We start from the raw sequence: 23,096 nt of genomic DNA, 5'->3' as shown, positions 1-23,096 counted from the left end.
CAGAGATCAATGTAGCTGAGATTTTGATGAATTTGGTTGATTTTTGTTGTTGAAATTCAAGGGTTTGACAGAAAGAAGAGCGGTGATGTTTCACGCTGGAAATTATAAAAAAGAATGAAGGTTTTAATGGTTTTGTTGAAAATTATAAAGAAGAGATGGTTTTGCTGGTGGATTTGATAGATTTGCAGCAACATCAGTGTGGGTATGGTGATGAATGTTGGAGCTGAAAAGATGGGTTTAATGGTGGTAGTGAGTGATTGAAGTTGCATTGGTTGAGTTTGTGCCTGTAAAATCAGTTGAGGAATGAAGGGAATGAACCCGTTGATTTTTTTTGGTTCATGACTGAGATGCATTTGTAGTTTCTTCAAATGGAGGATACTGGCAGTGAAGATAATCACCAGCAATATGTTGGAACCTTTTTTGGTTTCATCAATTCTACTGTTATTTTGGAACCAAAATAGGTTGGAACCCTTTTTGGTTTCATCATTGGTTTTCTAACTATGCACTATTGAGTTGTTCAAAGTATATCAGAATTTTCTTGGCTTGTTGTGTTATTAATTATTATCATGACTTGATAACATTGTGTTGAATGTCGATCGCCAAAAAACGGTCCTTGGTGTGTTTCCTATTATAGTTTAATATTTCGCTGTAATTAGACTTCTCCCTTGGAACATAAGAATGTTCCATACCTTTAAATATATCAAATTTTTGTGTTTAAAACAAGCAGTGATACGATACTTTTCTTTTTGGTTTCAAATGCAATATGTTGGAACCCGTTTTGGTTCATCATTTTACTGCTACAGTGGAATCAAAATATGCTGGAACCCTTTTTGGTTTCATCAAAAACAGACATAACATTACGCGACAGTATGGTTTGGATTTAACATAAGTAAACCACTACAAACATTGTTTACAACTAGTTGACAATACACTAATTGAAACCATTCATGAATCATTTAAACCTTTTATAAACTATTATAAGCATTCAAGTTTACAACTAGTTGACTGTACACTAATTTTTATGTCTTCCTTTATGATTCTTTTAGTGGGTTTTCCATCAGGATCTTGTAGCACAACTTTGCTCTCATGTTTTCCACCTTTTCTGAAATATATCCCCTTCATGAGAATCCATGTTTCCCTTCAAGAAGCTCTTCATGTAATATCAAACATGAAGACCAAAATCTACCCAGAAATTACAAAGCAAATTTCTCAATGGTTAGCATTTGCAAAAGAAAATTGTTGGTATGAAATGACAAACATTACTGGTAGAACCAAAAAGGGAATCTTCATGTCTTTTCCCTGCAAAACAAAACTTATTTTAGCATCCAAAACAAGAATAAACTAACACTACTAACACTGCCGTACCAATACCGGTGGAACCAAGAAGGGAAGGATGATGAAACCAAAACTGGTTTCATCAAAACTGCCAGAATTAACCAACACCACCAAACCAGTATTGATGAAATCAAATTCGACAAGGGAAGAATGATGAAACCAAAATTGGTTTCATCAAAAACTACCAGAATTAACCAACACCACCAATTGGTGGAACCAAATTCGACAAAGGAATAATGATGAAACCATTTTTGGTTTCATTATAACTACTAGAGTTACTCAACATACCAATAGAGTTTTGGTGGAACCAAATTATACGAATTGAAAATAGTGCAACCAACAATAGTTTCATCAAAACTACAGAGTTAATCAACACATCAACAGATTTTTGGTGGAACCAAATTTGACAAAAGTGAAAATACTGTAACCAAATTTGACTAGAGTTACTTGCTCAAAAAATAGTTTCAGTCTAAATAAGATCAACACGAGTAATTATTTTACTAAGCAATTCACAACTATTGATTAGTTTACGAAGAACAGATAAAACGATGATAAATCCAAACAGATACAACGTCGATCCATATTAGTTCAAATAATTTACGAAGAACATGAAACAAAAGATTCAATTTACCTTTTGGAGTATTTTTGATCGTTTTACAGAGCAATTCATCTTTCTTCTTCACTTGTTGAGCATTTTTCTTCACCATTTTACCAGCTTTTTTGATTTTAGGTCATAATTTGTTTCAAATTTTGATTTCTAATCTCAGGTTTCAGGAGAATCAATTGATTTCTAATCTCAGGTTTCCAATCGATTGTTTATCAGGCGAATCTTATTTTTCGTAGATCTGTTTATGATTTTGAGAAGAAAAGGAAAAAGAATAGAAAAAAGAGAACGATGGAACGAGAAAATGATCGTTTTGGTATGAAAAGACAAGGATATTTCAGACAGTTCTGGGATTTTAGAGTTTTCTTATATTATTTGTTTCGTTGGGCCTGTATTACACTGATAGTGATAGTCATGGGGCTGTAACCCGCACGTTATCGGATAAATGCAAGACATGATATGGCACGGATCTTCGCCACAAATACATCTTTTATTTCCGACAGGAAAGGGCGCCGCATCTAGTCCCACCCCGTTTGCTCCAAATCTAGTCGGGTCCATGAAACCCACGAACTTCCTAATAACACAAGTCAAACAAACAACGTTGTTTTCAAAGTTCACAAAAGCAAACAAAATTTAAAACTTGATGAAAAGGAAGGAAAACGAACTGCTTTTCCTCTGGAATCCATTTCCCTGCCAACAAAAGTAATTCGCTTCCCGTATCTATTCCCCCTGCCAAATTATAATTTTTAGAACTTTACGACCGGAATACCAACTTTCTTGGTGCCATCTGTTTCCTAATTGCTCCCCATTTTAGAAAGTCGGCCAATTGAGCTGGTCCACGATTCAATTGACTTACGAGTAGTAGATGATTGACCTCCTCTTTCCTCTCCCATTTGGACGACGCTTACAAGTATTCTATGTTTTTTCTTCTGTCTTCCCCCTGAAATCCGGCAATGGACACTTCCTTAGATTCCATAGCTCCTTATTAGTCTTTAGTAGCAAGAGAACAAGAAGAAAGATCTGCAGTTAAATCACTGAAAATGTCCTTCTTCTTTGGTCTGATCATTGGGATTTCCGTGGGTATTGGTCTCATTGCAGCATTTGTTCATTATGAGAAATCCCGATCCAAGCATCGCTCTCATTTGGTAAAATCAAGTATTATCTTCTATTTTTTGTTTGAATCCATTCGTATAACTAAATGATCATCTCTTTTGTTGTGTTCATAGGCTGCGATTGTGGCGTCTTTTGCAAGATTGACAGTAAATGATGCAAAGAAGATTCTTCCCGACGACTTTTATCCTTCATGGGTTGTCTTCTCACACAGGCAGAAGTTGAGTTCTTATTCCTTTTTTTACATTTTTTTTTTAAAATTTAGCACTTAAGATTTCAAATGTCAACTTGTATCGTGATCAGATATGGTGTTTTTTAGGCATAAAACTGAGCCAAAACATCAGCATCTGAGTTACCTTTTGCGAAAATGTATGAAAATTTGAATTCTGAGGATTTTTTTTTCATATTGTGCAGTTAAATTGGCTTAACCTTCACCTTACAAAGATTTGGCCGTATGTTAATGAGGTAATTGAGGATTGTTTTTCATACATTTCTTGTGAATGATATGCTTGAATGGATTGGAATTGTGACAAGAAGTAATTTTTGTTTTTCTCTTTGTGTTACAGGCAGCGTCGGAGCTCATAAGAAATAATGTTGAGCCGGTTCTCGAACAATATAGACCTGTCATCTTGTCCTCTCTAAAATTTTCCAGGTTTACTCTTGGTACTGTTGCTCCTCAGCTTACAGGTTTGTTTGACTTCTTAAAATGTCACACAACTAGTAAATATTTGCAGTTCAGGAACTGTGAAGTTTATTTTCTGATTGGTTTCACTTAAAGAATTCCAATGCTCATTTAATGCAATGATTGAATCATAATTTGATTTGCTTAACCAATTTTAACGTTTTTCTGATCTACGGTAGTATGCACTAGTTGTGTTAAAACAAACAAAGAAAAACATTTTCGCCTTTTCAGCATAGGGTATCTGTCTTTTGTCCCACCCTCAACTTATTAGGTCTCATTACTCCAATGGATTCACTCCCATATCCATATCACCGCCACAGAGCCATTTTGTGGCGATTATTTTATGATTCGTGTTTTAATACGTATCACCACTAGGGCAATGCTGAAAATAGGTGATTGAATCTGACGGATTTGAATCAGAATCAACCAAGCGCAGCCGATTAATTCTTTAGTGTCAATGTAGCCAAAAAGCAGCTGACAGGTATGGTTATATGTAATCTGTTGTGAAGATACCAAATTAGTTATCTTCATGAACCAGCAATGAGCTCAATAGCTTCTGTCAGTCCTTTTGGGATTTTAGCATCATTTGTATATGTGACCGGAACCCAAAATTGGCTCTCTTGACAACTCTCTTGACAACTATGCAAGCAAATTGCTATATATTGCCAGTTAGTCCTATTTAGTTTAGTCAATCAACGGCCACTGTGCCACCGGCCTCGATGTACCAAGCTGTCAGCTAACCCTGTAGCGGTGCATCTACTGGTCACGAAATTGTGATACAAATTTGATTCAGTATGCCTAGATTTCTTGATGCCTAACGTACGGTTATAAACATTATGTCACTTTCTTCGAGTGGCCATTGGATTTTAATTAGAAGTCTGATAACTTAAAACCATATAACTGAGCATATTTATTCATGTAATTTCAAGGCTAATGTGACACTTTATGTGACTTTGCATCTTTGCCAAATTTCTCCAGATGTACTAGCGTGGCCTGTGAAGTTATGTAAATAAAACTTGCCCCCCTCCCCCCTTCCCTGTCATTAATCTGTTTGCAGTAAACCAGTTCGTCTGCCACTTATTCTGTAAACTTACTGCTACTGGTTTGATTTTTTTATTTGGTGAAATTGATCAAGAAACTGATGTGAGTTCATCATCGTTGTTAGGAGTTTCTATCATTGAAGATGGAACAGAAAGCATCACTATGGATTTGGAGTTGCAGTGGGATGGAAACCCGAGCATCATACTTGATATTAAGACTAAACTTGGTATTGCTCTGCCTGTGCAGGTAATATTTGGTACAGCCATTTAGGCTATTTAACTTATTTTTCAATCTTATAAACTGCATGTTCTTTTGTGAAATGAACAAGAGCACCTATGTCTACTACAAGTGCATATTGTCACTGAAATATGGTGTTTGCATGGATGTGCTGAAAGCATTGTACCATTGTAGTTCTAGTTCAACTCGCTTTCAGGATTGGTGAGTATTGACTTAAATGCAGTAAGTAAAAGAAAAAAAGTGGACCTGCTGCATAATCATTATTGGTTGATCTGTATACTGGATTAACTTCTATCTTAAAATTTACTTCTTGAATCAATAGAAGCTCGATAACATTATATATCAGCAATTATCACCACAACATGAATACATAGAAAAGTCAGAAGTTACTCTCACAAACCTCTCAAACTCATGTTGTTACCCAAATATTGGACATTCTTATTTCCTTTACTTTCTTTTGTTTCTAAGTGAACTATTTTTATCTATTCTTCGATCTAGGTCAAAGATATTGGTTTCACTGGGATTTTTAGGTTGATGTTTAAGCCTCTAGTTGAGGAATTTCCCTGTTTTGGAGCTGTTTCTTATTCTTTAAGAGAAAAGGTGTGGTGTTCTTCTCCATGAGCTACTATTTCAATGGAGATTCATTCTAAAGCTTTTGAACCTATTAAAAGCTGTAGTTCACAAACATACCACATGATATGACTATATCCAGATTTTAATTGGCAGCAAAAGCTGGATTTTACACTTAAAGTTGTTGGAGGTGATATATCATCAATTCCTGGAGTTTCTGATGCAATTGAGGTTTGTCCTTTCTGTTATTTTTTCTTATTTATCTGGAAGTGTTTTATAAATCGTACGGATATCATTAAAAAAAAAAAGCCCTATCTTCACAAACAAACAAAAAATATCTAACAGAAAAATCTAAAGTATGTCAGCATTGAAATTAACTTCTCTATAAAAGTGGTTGAAGCTAATTTTGTTTATGTAAATTGCAAATTGTTTGCCAGCTAAATATAACCACCCATTGAAGTTTAGTTATTGCAATTAGTATAGATAAAAAATCAGAGTTCACTGGAACATTCCTCATTCGGTTGATTTCTCACTCTATTGCATTTTTAATAACGAGATTTTTAAATATAATCTTAGTTGCAATAACTAATCCTCCTGAGGCTGCACCAAGGCAGTCACCTTTATGGCTTCTATATATAGTTCATACCCTTCCATATCTGGATTTCCTCTGCTGCCCCAAAATATAAACAGGAAAATGAGGTATTAACGATGAATTGCTCAGGTTGAATTGAAGTAACACAAATCACTTTATGTTTATAAAAGTCATGTATGTTGATGCCTAAATATATGTTGTTCCTTTCTACTCTAGCACTCCTATTTCATCCCTGGTATAACTTTGATCAAAGTTATTAATTGAAAAGGACATTTACTATACAAAGAAACATGTTTATTGTGTAGAGCAAGGGAACCCTGGATATCATACAGTAGAGGTGTGATATGCTTCTCTATAATTATTCATGTCTATGCAATAGAAAAAGAAATAGTGTTCTGGGAGGTTACAAATCATGAATTTGTGATATTTTGTAGGAAACAATTCGCGACGCCATCGAAGATTCTTTAACATGGCCAGTTAGAAAAGTTGTTCCAATTATACCCGGGGATTACAGGTGCGTTTTTTATAAGTACAAGAAGGCAAATGCAGATTCTCATTTGCTAGAACAAAAGAATAGTTTTCATTCCACATGCAGATACAATTTACCGATATAAGACTTGGATGTCTAAAATCTTGTAATTCATCACATATCCAGCTTTTTGAAGTACCAGTAGGATACATTGCCAACTATTATTGAATTCAGAAAAGTTGAATGGTTTCTGCTTGTGAAGCAGTTCAATCTGATGTATTGGGATATTTTTGAAGTGTTTCGAACCTCGGTCTAACTACCTCTCCTGAGTTGTGATCAGATAACATAGATTTTGACATTTTTGAGTGGGACCACATTGCATATTGGAAGCTAGCGAAATAGGTCATATGTGCATATGTTAGGCTTGTAAGAAGTTGTGTAGGCTTGCCAACTAGCTGCGTGGAGGTTACTATTTTAAAAACTCGAAAGCATCATGTCTTCTGTTTGTCATGCCAGCTTCCCTTAACTGCAGTTGTGTTGTTCATTAGTGAGCTTGAGTTGCAACCAGTTGGAACTTTAGGAGTGAAACTTATACAAGCCAAGGAACTCACAAATAAGGATGTCATTGGAAAATCTGATCCATTTGCTGTGTTATACATACGTCCATTACGTAACAGAATGAAAACAAGCAAAACAATTGTAGGTGAACATTTTTTTTTCTTTCTAGACTCTACTCATTCTTTCTACCGACTACTATTAATTTAGTATTTTTTCTTTCAGAAAAACCAGTTGAATCCTGTATGGAATGAACATTATGAGTTTATAGTTGAAGATGAAACTACTCAGAACTTAGTATTAAAGGTTTTTGATGATGACGGAATTCGGGCAGCTGAGCTTATAGGATGCGTTTGCTTGAAGCTGAAGGACCTTGAGCCAGGTAAAGTGAAGGATATATGGTTGAACTTGGTGAAGGATTTGGATGTCCAGAGAGATAAGAAGAATCGGGGTCAGGTAAGAACATAACCTGTACTGCAGTCATTTAATTGCGATTTTGTATTGAAAAGTATTTGCGGAGAAAACGTATTCGCTACCTCTGAGACCTCACACTCTTCCTATAAGAGAACGTGTGTCCTCTCTTTTCTAAAAACATTATTTAGAACTTAGAAGACAGTAACAGAGTCCATGAATATGAAGTTTCATTTTTGGTCAATTGATAAGCACTGCATCCCCTTATCTAAAAACACATGAGCAGGCACTTTATTGACCGTCTGACATCAAATCGCATCTTACAGCTAATTTTTAATGTCTATATTGATGTTTGTTGGACTACCCTCATTCTATTTTTTATATTCTTTATTGTAACTTATGCAAGGTGTTAGAATATAGTTAGACAGGTTGTAGTCTTCACTTGTTATCACAAGTATGTTGCAGTTGCATTATTCAGTACAGGAGTTCGCTTTTACAGAAACCTTTAGGGACAATTTACCCTGATGTCATTTGTTTAGGGTAGGCAACTTCTCAGGCCACCTGGTAAGTTTCCAGTAATCAGTGGAAAGAGAACAGCCATCGGTTTTTTAAATTGGATATAGAGTCAATCTATATAATAACAATAACCTAACTAAATTTCTTGCAATAGGTGCACCTAGAGCTTCTGTACTGTCCGTTTGGCACAGGAAAAGAGTCTGTTAACCCTTTTGCCTCCAAGTATTCCATGACTTCCTTGGAGAGGGCTCTCAGTAGTAGAGTAGATGGGATGATAGATCTTGATCCTGGGAAAACTGGAATAAAGAGAAGGGAAGTTATTCTTAGAGGAGTGTTATCTGTGACAGTGATATCTGCTGTTGATTTGCCGATTGCTGATTTAATGGGATTGGCTGACCCCTACGTCGTGCTACAAATGAAAAAATGTCAAACGAGAAGCAAAACACGGGTAAATTTTATTTTGCAGTACTATCTCATGTTACTACCCTATTTAGGGATCTTCTATTAGCGTTCTAACTTCAAAACTGTGTGCATTCCCAGGTTATAAATAATTGCCTAAATCCAGTTTGGAATCAGACTTTCGACTTTGTTGTGGAGGATGGTTTGCATGATATGTTACAGATGGACATTTATGATCATGATTTATTTGGGAAGGTAAACATCTATTATGGATTTCACTTTTTGTTTCTCTATGGGTACAGTCAGGCATCACTAGTCGTGTCCTTGGTTTAACCAGGAGTGAGATATCCTGAACCTGATTCACAATTTTAGTAATTCAATAAATTAATGACGAACTCCCTTAACATGTTAAAAAACCATGACAGCGAAATGTTGGAATCTGCTATAAAGATTTGTATAATTATTACCTTTGAACACACTCTTACCAAATCTTCAGACTTATATTAATAATGTAGGAGTTCATAAGCCTTCTGGTTTTCTGTGTTCACAAACTAGCAGTTTTCTGAGATTATACCTACTGTGACAGTCTTCTTTGAATCTCTTCAGGATTATATGGGGAGATGCATCTTGACTCTCACCAGAGTCATATTAGAAGGGCAGTACAAGGATTCTTTTCATGTAGAAGGAACAAAATGTGGAAAGCTGAATTTGCATCTTAAGTGGACTGCACAACCTGTATATCGAAATGCATGATTCCAAAGCGCCTTTGTGTCTCTATACCAATATCAAAAGCAGGCGCGGCTCTGAAGCCTAGTAACCTTGGTTTCAGCCCAGGATAGCAAAAAAAAGGATACTATCTTGAAAGCCAAAAGTTATGGGCTAATATTAAACAACATCAGTAAGCCCAAGATAAGGAGCAAATGTATTGTACATCTTACATAGTGTTTTGTGTGTCTTCTCAATTCAATTAATTCACGTTGTTAAGTAGAACATTAAGAATTCAATCTTCTCAATTCAATTAATTCACGTTGTTAAGTAGAACATTAAGAATTCAATCCCCGTCTAACTGTAAAGTAAACTGGTAAATATAATTCATTTTCTTTACGAAATAAAGAAGATAGAAAACTATGGAGAAAAAATAAGAGAGAACTTTTTTTATGTGTGTGTAATTACATAATGTTAAGCTCTCCTATTAATAGGTATATATATGAGTTAGTACCCAAACATATGAGTTTTAAGCTCTCCGGTTTATAACGCTTCCCTTGATGACCACTGTGTCTAAACCATTATGATATAGCAGGAAAATCAAAAGAGAAAAACCCAAAATTCCCTAAGCATGTAAAGACTTAAAACAGTGTTGGATACGAAAATGTTGCATCGTTAAGACCAAGGAAAACACATTGGGAAAAACCTTATCAAAGAAAAAGACTACAACATGGTAAGTCCAGTAAGTGTACCTTTGATGATGGTGTTTTCCCTGATGAGTAGTATTTCAATCAAATCTTGGCTTGTAAATCTTTTGAGTTGAGACTTTTCAATTTTGACGAACAAATTTTTTGAGTGTTCTCGAGTCTTCGTGCTTCTTTAAACACACTGAGAAACTATGTCATGGATTCCTAACTTCTTAGAGATAATTTGCAAAAGTAGTTGATGAAGTTTCTTCAACAAAGTGCCAAGATACAAATACATTACTATATGTGAATAAAAACCATATTTGTTAACAAAATCTTGTGTGCTCTGTGATTTACTTTACTTCCGTATTATATTGTTTATCTTTAATTAAAGTAAATACACTCGTGTTAGAGCACTGGTCAGTCGAACTCGGAAGCATTGCTATCTCAAGCTTGTTGTCAATTTTAGTTGCCAAAACTATAAGTCTTGATTTCTAGTCTACTTATAGCTAAGTCTCGGATTAGGATAGAAAGTGTAGTTGAGCATTAGACTTCACGGCGTTCATCGATTAAAGACGAAGAACTACTAAGGGGAGCTTGTGGGACTTCATCAACAAAAGGTATGTGGAGACTTGAACTCATCTATCACTCAAAATTCTATCTACTCTATCTCCTATTTGAGACAAAAGTCGTATATATATATAGACTTCGATTATACACATTCGGTATTTCGAGCTGAGTTTAACTCGCTTACATATTTCTCGAAATATGTGTTGGTAGCTTTCGCTTTAACCAAGTACATCTTATATTATTGACGCAAGTCAAAAGATGATCATGTGAAAATCACCTGGTAACATCTTACATGATTTGTATGAGACAGTCACTTGATGTAGACTCGGAATGTTTCGTATTGATCATTAGATCACTTGAAAATTGCTTTGAAGCTAATAGTTTGTGTGAGACAGCTATTGTTGTCTTCTAAGAATGTTTCAATGACTGAAATGGGTAGGTCTGCACAACGGGTAGGGTGGGTAGGATATGGCCTATTTCACCACCCTACCCGCTAAATGGCGGGTAAGAAATTTTTTACCCGCCACCCTACCCACCATTAAACGGGTAAGACCCTACCCGACCCATTATTTGGCGGGTCGGGTAGGATAGGGTAGCGGGTATAATCGTGTTTTTTTTTCCCCTTCTATGTTCTGGTTCCTACTTTCTATTATACAATCCCTCTTATGTTCTGTTATTTTTTTTACAGTGAAGAGTGTGAAGACACAATTGGGGTAAGTCTTACAATAGATGACCTTCACCTTTCTATCGCTGATATTGCAATCATTTTCGTATAACTTGTTGCTGATATCAATTCTCCCAAAGTTTGATGGAATCTTTCTCTTTTTCATCAGTTCAAACTACTTGCAAAGGCTAGATACTCTTCAGCGAAGTTCAAGAGAGAACAGATTGTCGTCCTATCACAGGTAATTGCTTCATATCTTATCCATCAACTGCTCTGAATGAACTCTTTTATTAAACTGGAAAATCATGAAAGCTTATCATTCTTTCTCACTGCGTTTTTCTTCTGATAAATGGTATTGTTTCTTTCATGTTATTTCTGCTTTTCTCATGCACTTATATTTCATAGGTCTTGGCAAACGAAGTGAACATTGGATACGAAGATATGGGCAATCAGTAGGCAAGTCCTCGATCTTGTTCCTTCTTCGTTTTCTTAAATCACACATCTTTCTGCCAGCTTTTGCTGTCTTTCATTTTTCTTAAAGATGGATTATTAAACTAAAATTACAGGTCTTGAAATTCAATGGAGTTAACATTTTACCCCTTGTTTGTTTTAAAATAACAGTACAATAGACACGAGACAGAATAAAGGATAGGGATTATTTGGTCTTTTAAATATATCAGGCGGGTAAGCGGGTAGGGTAGGATAATTTCGGGTTTTATCCGTCACCCTACCCATTTGACGACGGATAAGATAAAGTTTAACCGTCACCCTACCCGTCAATTATCGGGTAGGATAGGATACGGGTAAAAATTGTGACGGGTAGGATAGGGTGGCGGGTAAGGGTGGGATATGTGCACCCCTAGAAATGGGAGTTTATTACACTTAACCATAATTGGATTATGTGCATAGTATGCGTACTTGCATATGTGTTGATCCGAGACCGGAATACAGTATGCATACCCGTATGCGTACTGGCGAGGTCAGGTAAAGTCTGGGAGCTAGAGTATGCGTACTTGTACGCGTACTGGCGAGGTCAGTTGAAGTCCGGGTACTATAGTATGCATACATGCACGCGTACTGGATTCAACTGAAGTTTGGAAGCGTACGACAGTATGCGTACCCGTTTGCGTACCGGCAAACACAGTCCAAATCCAGCTACTTAGGTATGCGTATCCGTTTTCATACTTGAGTGGGTTATGTTCTAAAATCGGTTTGTTCATAAACTAATACATTTATATAATAAGGAATGCAATCTTTTGCAAAACGTGGCTATAATGTTCATGAATTGATTCGAGTGAATCAAAATCGATTTTGCTTCAATTGTGTTTTGTATACTTCTATGGGAATATAAACAATTGAACAACTCTAGAACTAGTTTTATTTGAGTCATTTGAACTAGTTATGGTTAAGATGAATAAGGTTGATATGAAAGTGTTCATATGGCTAACCTCGGTTAACTATTGTTGAGCCAACAAAGGTGCACACGTTTAGGTACGGTTACTCATATCTAAATGAAGTCACTTTTCATTGTGTGTAACAATCTAAGTTCGATCTAACGGTTGAAAGATATTAGCTTGAGTCTAATCAGGTTTTCATCTAACGCTGAATATTGAATGCTTTGTTACCAAGGTAACATTGATTGCAAACCCTGATTTGAAGACTATATAAGGGAGAACTCTAGCAACTGGGAAACCTAATACCCACACCTCCTGCGTGATAATAGTTGCGACTAGAGTCGATTCTCCTTTAACCTTAGTTTTTTCTAAAACCCTATAGGTTAACGACTTGAAGACTTCATTGGGATTGTGAAGCCAAACCCAACTATTTTCTTTGTAGTTGCGTGTTCTGATCTTGTTGTTTTCTATCGTGATTGGGTATTATCTTCTCTAAGATTTTCTCGAGATTTAATCTCCGATAGGCAAGATAAAAAGTAGTCACAAACATCTTCGTCTCATCATTTGTGATTCCACAATATCTTGTTTCGCTACCATACGATTAAGATTATTGTGAGGTGATTGATATTTCTAGGATGTTCTTCGGGAATATAAGTCCGGTATATCAATTGGTTCCTGTTCATCTTGATTTATCAAAAGACGGAACAAAACTCATAGGTATATATGTGGGAGATAGATTGATCTATTCAATAGACTTTTCTGTGTGAGACAGATTGGTTTATCAAGTCTTCGACTTTGGGTCTTAGAAACTCTTGGTTGTAGGTGAGATCAGCTAAGGGAATGATCAAGTACGCATAATCCGGCGTGGTTCTAGAGGCGTAAGGAACGTGATTTTACCTTGATCAGTGTGAGATTGGTTAGAGCTCAACTACATTCCAGTCCGAAGTTAGCTTGGAGTATGCTAGTGTCTGTAGCGGTTTAATACAGTGTGGTGTTCAAATCTGGACTAGGTCCCGGGGTTTTTCTGCATTTGCGGTTTCCTCGTTAACAAAACTTCTAGTGTGTGTGTTATTTCTTTTCCACATTATATTTTTTTATATAAGTTAAATCAATTGTGAATCCAACCTTTGGTTGTTGATTAAATTGATTGACACTTGGATATTGGTTTTTGATACCTTCCAAGTTGTTTCTTATATTAATTAGGCTCACGGATTTCTATCTGTTTGATTTGCTGATTACATTAAGAAACAGATATATAACTCTTTGATATACTTTTCTTTAAATTGAGTTTGACTATTTAGTTGATTGTCTTGAAAGTATATTGTAGTTAGTCCATACAAATTGCTAAGCTAAATATTGGGTGTGGTTGTTAGACCCCCGTTTTTTCAACTTGTACGTCAACAATCCTGTTACGCCTGCTGACTATAGGCCAATATCATTATACAATACTAATTATAAAATAATTTCTAAAATCATTGCTAATAGAATGAAACCTCTTTTAGGCAAAATCATATCACATTTCCAATCTGCTTATGTTCCGAACAGGAATATTCAGAATAATGTGATTATTTCCCAAGAATTAGTTCATTCTATGAAAAGGAAAAGGAAAAAAAACAAATGTGGTATTGGGTCTAAAGTTGGATATGTCTAAGGCGTTTGATCGTGTGGAGGGGTCCTTTCTTATTGATGTTTCTCAAATGCTTTGGCTTTTCTGCCTCTTGGTGTGAGATTATTTATCAATGCGTTAGCAACATTAGTATTTTTGTGCTTCTTAATGGGTCACCTTGTCCTCCATACAAACCTAGTAGAGGTCTCCGACAAGGTGATCTGTTATCTCCCTATTTGTTCATTTTATGCATGGAGTCTTTTTCTAGATATTTATTGCATGTTGAAGAATGTCAGCTGATTCATGGGTTTAAAGTTAGTAAAGAGGCCCCTAATATCTCTCATCTCCTCTTTGCCGACGATTGCCTCTTATTCACTAAATCCACTCATGATGAGGCTAATAACTTAATGTTTCTCATTTCGGGCCATGTGCTAAATTTTCAAAAATATGGATACTTCTTTAGTAAGAATGTGTATTCGGACTATTGTGTCTCTCTCATTAGATCAGTGTATGTTAAGAAATTTGATCCTAATGACAAACACTTAGGTTTTCCACTTTTCCTGAAAATATCAAAGAATGAGACTTTTTCATTTCTTGTTGATCATTTCGCGAAAGGAGTGGCTAAGTGGAAAGGTAAGAATCTGACCCAATCTAATAGGTTTGTAATGGTCAATAATGTCTTGAATTCTTCTTCCATCTATCATATGAATTCATTTCTTCTCCAGGATGACCTCATTCATAAGATGGAGCAATCCCAAACTTCTGGTGGGGAAAGATTCTAATGGAGGTTTTTACCCTAAAATATGGGATAAAGCGTGCAGTCACAAAATGAGAGGTGGATTAGGTTTTAGAAATTTAAAGTTTATTAATACATCTCTTCTGGCTAAAACGGATTGGTTACTTATTCACTCTGAAGATGAACCATGGTTTAAAATTTTAAAATGCAAGTACTTCAAGAATTGTCACCTTTTGCATCATTTAAATATTAAGGATTCTTCATGGGTTTGGAAAAATATATGCCATGGTCTTACTATCATTAAGAAACATGCTATTTGGGAAGTTAGAAATGGGGAAAAAACTTGCTCTAGCAGCACCAAGGCCAACCATGTATATTTGTTATGTCAACTAACTCATATTTAACCTCAAGTATATCTAAGCATAGTCAAGCCGTATTCTAAATAAGCCCCAACTTTTTAGTTTCCCTATATTTACTTCTTAATTGTTTTTAGCTACTCAATTCTTCCCTCGTTCTTGATTCCTAATCAAGATAAATATTTCATCCAAAACATGTACAATCTGTATAAAGCTTTCACAACTGTATTGTGATATATCTAATCACCATATTCTCTGTCTCAATAAAATTTCTCAAATAGTTAAAAGGATTGGATATTAGTTTCTAAAGGTTCAATATTGATTCGCTGTGTGCATATATAATAAACAAATCCCACTAAATCCACTCCATGTATATGTGAACGTCTCAAGGAATGATCCTATTGGTATTGTATTATAACTAAAGTAAAAAAAAAAAAGTTCACGTCAGTTCTTCTTCGCAAAGCAAAACAACAACAAAAATATTAAAAAATTTCCTTCCTACGAAGGCTATTGATTGCTTCACAGTTAATAGATCATATGACAAACACCATTATTGACGGTTTAATTTGGTGGATTTGTTTATCTCCTGTTTATGTTAGTGGATAATCTTGAAAATTAGTACATCGTTCAGTGAACACGATTTGTTCTTCTACCGCAGAAGAATTTTTTTTTTATTTTTTATCCATAACTGGTTTCTCCTCACCAACTGTTTGCAGCTTTTTTTTTCATAATAACGATTGGGCTGTGTTTTCGACAAGCGAAGATTACACAACTGATTTTGATTTTGGAATGAGAGAATCTGAAAGTTCAGGATCGGGTTTAGGCATGGGTAGTGTTGGTTGTTGTAGTTTTGATGTAGGAGGTTCTCTAGGTGAGGGGTTGTTTTAGGTCCGATATGATCCTGACCATCTTGACGGTATCGATAAAAATTTTGGTAGAAAGCAATAGCATTATCGAAGAGAAGTTTTCTTATAGTTGCCGCCAAAATAAAGATATACTGTATCCAGATATTCCTTATGCTGAAAGTTTTTTTGGTAACTAAAAATCCGTTCACGTATAACTGAGGTTAAAGACCGGGTTAGCTGACATCACAGACGGACATATGGTTGGCATGGTGTTGCTAGATTAAATATGATCTAGCAGCGCTAGAGCAATTTTTTTCCTTAGAAATGGTGAAAACATTCATGCTTTTATTGATAATTGGTTGCCAAACATGTCTTCCCCATTATGCATCTCTCATCCTAATCCTAACATATGTGTGAACAACTTGATTGATAAAGATTCTAACACTTGGAATTTAGACCTAGTGCAAGTTTTTTTATTCAAGAAAACAGTCAGAAAATAATGAACATTAATTAGATTACCGTTTTCCGGTTTAGATAGATTGATTTGGCCATTTACTAAAAACGGTAGCTTTACAGTTAAATCATTTTATGAGCTTTTGACTGGTGAGTTAGTTGTTGTTGATCCTAATATTCATCTAAATCCTTGGAAAGCTTCCTTTTGCCTAAAATTCAATTGTTTTTATGGACATTCATTGAAGGGATTCTGCCAACTAATCTGTATTCAAACCTAATCAGGATAATACTTGTAGTATGTGTGATTCCAATACTCCTGAAATAGTTGAGCATATCATTTTGCATTGTTCTTATTCTAAATCTGTTTGGGATTCTTTGCCCTTTGGAAATTTGGTGCTTCAATTTATGATACTACCATTAACCTTTATGATTGGATTAACAAATATCTTTCGTCCAACGATGCTCTCTGTTCTTCTGTCTTAACCACTGCGTGGTGTATTGTGAAGGACATACACTTTTACATCTTCAAACCAAAACCTCTTAGTACTATGTGTACTGTCAGACTAGCATCTAAAATGATTAGTGATACCAACGAATACCTAGTTTCATCTGGTCCTAATAGTCGTTCTATTGTTGATCAAGTTCATGTTTCTCCATTTAATGAAGACTTTCCACATGATTGCTATTTAGTATATTATGATGAAGACACTAATAATTCTGGCATTGGAATTGTCATTTTTAACCAAAAAGGGGAGTTCAATGGGTGCAAGGTAGTCGCAGGCTACGCACTAAATCCTTAAGAAGCTGAATGTGTTGCCTTACTTGAGGCTGCTAAGTGGGAGAAAGCTAGAGGTTACGACATAGTTTGCTTCACGAGTGATACTAAGAATGCCATTTCTTTCTCAATAACAGTGGGGATCAGATTAGCTGGTTCAACAACTCTATTTTAGAAGATTGTCTTTTTATTCTTCGGGATTTTAGTTCTGTTAAAACTGAGTACGTTAGTAGGAATCTTAATGTTTGAGCTGATAAAGCAGCTAAATATAGTAGAAGATTCAATGTATCAGGTGAATGGTTGGACAATTATCCTCCATTTAGCCTAAATCAAATGTAATCTTTATCTATACATCTTTCCTTTCTAGCAAAAAATAAAATAAAAACACTTGCACGTTAATTCACTTGGTAAGATTCCATAGTTAGCTCGGCCACGAACGTAGAATATATACCAAGTTACATCTCATTGAAGTAATTCTTTGACCATTATTATTTTGGTAGAATTACACCAGGCGTGTGTTTGTATAGGTTAATATGAAAAGATTGTAGTATACTTGGTACCCTCGTAATTTCCGTATCTTTTGCTCGTTGGGTCCTGCATAACATTAAGCAAAAAGTTAAATCAAACTAGCATATATAAAAAAATAATAGATAATATATACTTGATGTATTCAACAAAGGGGGAGGATTCATTGACACTCTTATACGAACACTATCATATATAGTTCGCGCTATTTTTTCCACAAAACTCAAACGACAATGAATTTAAATCTAATATTTTGATGATACGTTCCTTTTATAAGACTCTACATTCCTACCAAAAATGAGCATGATCCAAGATACAAAACCTCACCATCTACCGATCTTAATTTCAAACATTAACTTTTAATGGCCAGCATTCAAAGGGGTAGATGGTGGTGTTATACGTCTCAAATTGCGCTCATTTTTGTTAGGAGTGTAGAGTCTTTTAAGAGGAAATTATAATTAAAGTATTATATTTATATTCATTGTCGTTTAAGTTTTGTGGAGAAAATAACGGAAATCATGTATGATAATGTGTATATAAGTGTGTCCACGAATCCTCCCCTCATAAACTTCTAAATGTTTAGATGATTTTCAAACGAGCTACTATTCACATCTTATTATTAACCAATCATACATAATTTTTGAACGTGAAAAGTCTTGTTACAATATGAAAAAAAATATTATTTAGTTAATAAGGATAATATAATATAAATATGGTAAATGTTGTCAAAAAAAATTATTTTTTTTGTTACGAATGGTATACATAATTGATGTAAAGATGTCGAAGTGATTAAATTAACAAATAAGAAAAGGATCATTATGATTACAACGAACCAAGATACGATAGAGAAAGTCATAAGTATTGTTTTCATATACATCATATCATATGATTTACGATAGAAAAAGTCATAAGTATTATTTTCATAAACATCATATCATACGATAGAAAAAGTCATAAATATTGTTTTCATAGAAAATTTCATAAGTATTGTTTTCATATACATCATGTCTTATACATTATATCATATACATCATATCATATGATTTAGACAACTAAAATATTAGATTTAAATTTAGATGTAAAGAATAAAAAAGTTAAGTCGATTTAGATGTAAAAGAGTTAAATTTAGATGTAAAGAATAAAACAGTTAAACCTAATCAAAATGAAAGGATTTAGTTTTTACAAAAACAAAGAAAAAGATCGAATATATTCTACAAATAATATAAAAAATAGATAAGTCGATTGTAAGCTTAGTTATTAGAACTACATGTTGATAACTTGTTATGAAATAAAGAAGTGACAAAAGTAGAGAAAAATAGGAAGAGAGAATTATATAGGTAAGGTGTTATTCACTTTACCACTCAATGATCCTTTTTTGTCATCTTGTGAAGCCATTCGTAAATAATCTAAAATCCCTGAAATAGATTTCCTTTGAAATATGAAAAAGGATTTCATTGATTTCAGTGAGTAAAAAACCTAATAAAAAGTTCACATGAGGTTGGAAAGATTCCATTAAATTTTATTGAATTTCTCGTAGAAAATATTCTCTTCTATGTATAAATAAATTTTTACAACGTCATTCTTGTTTCATATTTTATCTGTTGAGCACCTTTGTTTACCATCAGAAAATTAGAAGCCGGTGAACATTCTTATTAATCATTAACATCCTGAAGCAACACTTTATTTTAGCGACTCGAGATCAACTCGTCCACTCGGCAAAGTATTGAATATAAATGGGGAGGGAAAATAGATATATTTTATGGGAACCTCTATCACCGATAAGGGCATTTTTGAGAAAAGATGTAAAAAAAAAAATCAATGCCTTCAAAAGGTTGTTGTTGTCGCGGGCACAAGATATGCAGATTTCAATGGTGAAGTTATACGTTTGATGGAAGCTGATGGGGTCAAAGATCATTTGATGGAAGTTAAACAGGGGATGAAGTTTAGCACAGATGAAATAACTGATAGTGTTATCTCTTTGATTTGTGTTAGACTCTCCCTCCCACTACTCTTGTAATAATATTTTAATGTCATGTTTTAAAAATCTTTAACAATGTAAATGACTCTTTTTTACTTCGGTGTTCAGACTTTTGTTGCTCTTTTTCAAAGTCTACTTTTGATTGCTTAAGAAAACATGACTAAGATAATGAAGTTTGCTTTACTTAACCAGTTGATGGGGTACAGTGGATTCATGGTTAGACGAGTTAGAAATGTATGAGTATGAAAGGAAAAAAAAAACGTGATACATTAGTAGGATTATGTAGGTGTTCTAGGTCATAATGAAAACAAAATATCAAAATAAATTTATACATAACAGAGTAAGTACGACAATTTTCTGACCACATAAATCAAAGCCAATACAAATGTAGTGTCTATCTTTGTGAAGCTTTTCTCTTAAAATTATAGGGTATCTCACTTTTGTTTGATTCATTATTATTATTATTTATTTATTTATTGTGGTATGGTTGTTTGATTCATTATGGATCAAATAAAATAAAACAAACATAAGTGGGGTACCCTATAATTTGCAGAGAAACGCTTTATATAGATAGATACCCTAGATTTCCGGTGGAATTGATGTATGTGTTCGAAAAACTATTGTAAAACCATTGTATTTACTATGTAATGTTTAAAGTTATTTTGGTATTTTGTTTTAATTATGACCTAAAACACCTACATAATTCTATCAAAGTATCACATTATTATTTTTTTCTTTTCATGCTCAAATAGTATTTCTAACTCGTCTACTGGTGAAGTATTATCAGAACCCCATCAAGTGGTGAATAAAGCAAACTTCATTTCTTGGGCACGTTTTCTCGAACAATTAAAAGTAGACTCTGAGAAAGAGCAACAAAAGTTTAACGCTGAGGTAAAAGAGTCCTTTACACTATTAAAGGTTTATAAAACATAACATTAAAATTTTTATGAGAGTAGTGGGAGGGAAGGTCTAGCTACCGCAAATCAAAGAGAATACAAGGGTTCTCAACGGATAAAATATGAAACAAGAATGATGTTGCAAAAAATCATATAGGAAAAAGAATATTTTTTGGGGAGACAACCCAATAAAGTATAATGGAATCTTTCTTAAACTCGTGTCAATTTTTAATTGCGTTTTTTACTGAACTAAATCCATGGACTCTTTTTTAGATTTTAACAAAATCATGTAATCACATCTATGGGTAGGAAATGATGAACTTCTAACTACATCTTAGTATTTTTCGATCTTTATGGTTATGAAAAGATAAACTCCTAACCATAATTGGATTTCCAAAATCTAATATTTCGTCACAAAATTCCCAGTTGTAAATGGTTATTCCTAGTTGTGTTAGTAAATAACACCTCTATGACTAGATTTTGAATATTAAGACCTAGCTGTAAAAACATTGTAATTTTTTTTAAAATTACGGTTAGGTTGAGGATACAAATTCCTAACCATAAACACTAATACGTTTAATAATAACCACCTTTCGCCATATGGCTAGGTTCTTTGTGAGGAAAATTAAATTTTGATTTCGACTAGAAATTCATCCTTTCCTTTTTAGCCATATGCAATCATAATGATATAAATAAATATATGATTATGCACCTCGAAGATAATGACAGATAAACAACTCCGACGTTTTTTTTCTTCTTCTCACGGGAACATAATCGTGTTATTTCTAAAGTCCCAATATAAGGACTTTTTATATTTTTTCATTACCAGGGCCTGATTTATCATTACCAGGAAACTTTACTATCTAAGTTTTATTCTCTACCATGTAAAATTCCGCATTCACAATCTATGTAATATTTCATGATTTCTCGCACTTAATTAATAGATTTTAAAATCAAATTCTATTGCACCCTGAGAGATCCGCGCGACCATAGTATAATTTACATGCACTCATAAACTGATTACTCTTTGAAGTTAACTCTCGCCCAATAATGCATGGAATAATCTTATTATATTGTATATAATCGTCTATATTGTAGGTGATCATTCCTATAACTGCATAGGAACACTCGCTCAAATTAACTCACTATATGGTTTAGGGGTTATTTTATATTTCATGAACATCTATAAATTTACTCAATTAAAACCAAGTTTATCACCTCAAGGACAAATCTTAGCCGCTAATAAACAGGATAATCTTATATATTATGGACAACATAGGTCTCCAAGAGAGTTAAACTTAATTTCTTACCAGAATGATCTAGAAGATTATATAATAAGAACACGAATTTTGATAAATTTATTTAATACAAAAAAAAAGTTACCACATGCCTGATGCGTAACACGTGCACAAATCTAGTCTATGAAACAACAAGAATACAATTTTCATTCTTTGTCTCTCTCAAAACTGAAAGTCCATTGCTTAAAAGTTTCCTTTATCGATGATAAGAAGTTATTACTCGGATGAAAATCAAAACTCATAAATTAGCACATAAAGTTACTACGTAGTTCATCTAGTTGGTCACTTTAATAATCAGGACATAATGATTCAAATAAAAATTAATACTAGATCACATTCTCAGTCACGTAGAAGATTAAAAGTAAATACAAATGGAGTTAAAATGAATTTTCATGACCTGACTATTGAAAAATAATTCGGATTCTAGAGCAACGCCAAAATGAATTTCCAAACATGGACTCATTTATTTCTCATATGTAATTTTACAAGTCATGTATGAATACATCTAAACTACGATATAAATTATGTTAGTGAATACTGTAGTACTTTCCATGAATAGATAAGTGCATGGTTCGGTGAGGAGAACAAAGATAAATGTATCTTAGGTTGGGCAAAAATTTGTAATCTAATGGCATATGTGGAAAGAAAGATGTGAGGCTACTTTCCAGAAAATATAAAGAAGAAAAACAATGAAAAGACAGCAAGACAAATAGTAAAATTTGTCAACATATTTATGTATGTCAACAACCCAACTTATAATGTCACGTGAACACTCTTTTATAACCTTATACAGGATGAAACTCTACAAATCATACTCAAATAACCAGATAAAGAAATCACTTTCACAAGCTTAGAGTAAATATAACTTTATCAATGAAGAATCCCACAACGACTTCACGGATTGGACTTACTCTTATTAATTATATACTTATTACAATCCAAGCTACGAGACCCTATATGGACTGCAATATTAGAGGACAACTGGAGGAAAAATGAGCAGAAGTTGTCTTCCAGTTGGAAACTAAATGGAATGGCTATAAAATCATAACAAATCACCACCAACTCTGAAGCTGCTAATGAGAAGATAT

At 34.1% G+C, this 23,096-nt stretch overlaps 1 protein-coding gene across 3 annotated transcripts; it reads left to right on the top strand.

Moving 5' to 3' along the window:
* The first annotated feature begins 2,745 nt into the window (after window positions 1-2,745).
* On the top strand, window positions 2,746-9,351 carry LOC113348415 (synaptotagmin-5-like). Of its 3 annotated transcripts, XM_026592177.1 has the most exons (13): window positions 2,747-3,084; window positions 3,166-3,270; window positions 3,464-3,514; window positions 3,616-3,736; window positions 4,897-5,018; window positions 5,508-5,609; window positions 5,736-5,810; window positions 6,606-6,685; window positions 7,189-7,339; window positions 7,421-7,651; window positions 8,277-8,570; window positions 8,663-8,776; window positions 9,128-9,351. In XM_026592177.1, exons 1-13 carry the CDS (start codon window positions 2,980-2,982, stop codon window positions 9,272-9,274), a joined length of 1,698 nt encoding a protein of 565 aa, XP_026447962.1. In that variant the 5' UTR covers window positions 2,747-2,979; the 3' UTR covers window positions 9,275-9,351. The 3 variants fall into 3 exon arrangements, with proteins under 3 accessions (XP_026447963.1, XP_026447962.1, XP_026447964.1); XM_026592178.1 differs by lacking the exon at window positions 5,508-5,609 and having other exon boundaries at window positions 2,746-3,084; XM_026592179.1 differs by lacking the exons at window positions 2,747-3,084; window positions 3,166-3,270 and having other exon boundaries at window positions 3,471-3,514; window positions 3,616-3,701.
* Window positions 9,352-23,096: the final 13,745 nt, after the last annotated feature.

Source organism: Papaver somniferum, chromosome 2 (assembly GCF_003573695.1).
Source record: "Papaver somniferum cultivar HN1 chromosome 2, ASM357369v1, whole genome shotgun sequence".
NCBI lineage: Eukaryota > Viridiplantae > Streptophyta > Magnoliopsida > Ranunculales > Papaveraceae > Papaver > Papaver somniferum.
Note: the sequence above shows the minus strand (reverse complement) of the source record. Positions and strands in the feature narration are given on the sequence as shown.

What these genes read in the sequence shown, in the direction of transcription:
- LOC113348415 (XM_026592177.1), top strand. Translation starts at nt 2,980, where the DNA reads ATGTCCTTCTTCTTTGGTCTGATCATTGGGATTTCCGTGGGTATTGGT. An exon ending in TGAAAACAAGCAAAACAATT is followed by an intron (nt 7,340 to 7,420) that starts GTAGGTGAACAT and finishes TTTTTCTTTCAG; the next exon opens with AAAAACCAGTTGAATCCTGT. An exon ending in ATAAGAAGAATCGGGGTCAG is followed by an intron (nt 7,652 to 8,276) that starts GTAAGAACATAA and finishes TTCTTGCAATAG; the next exon opens with GTGCACCTAGAGCTTCTGTA.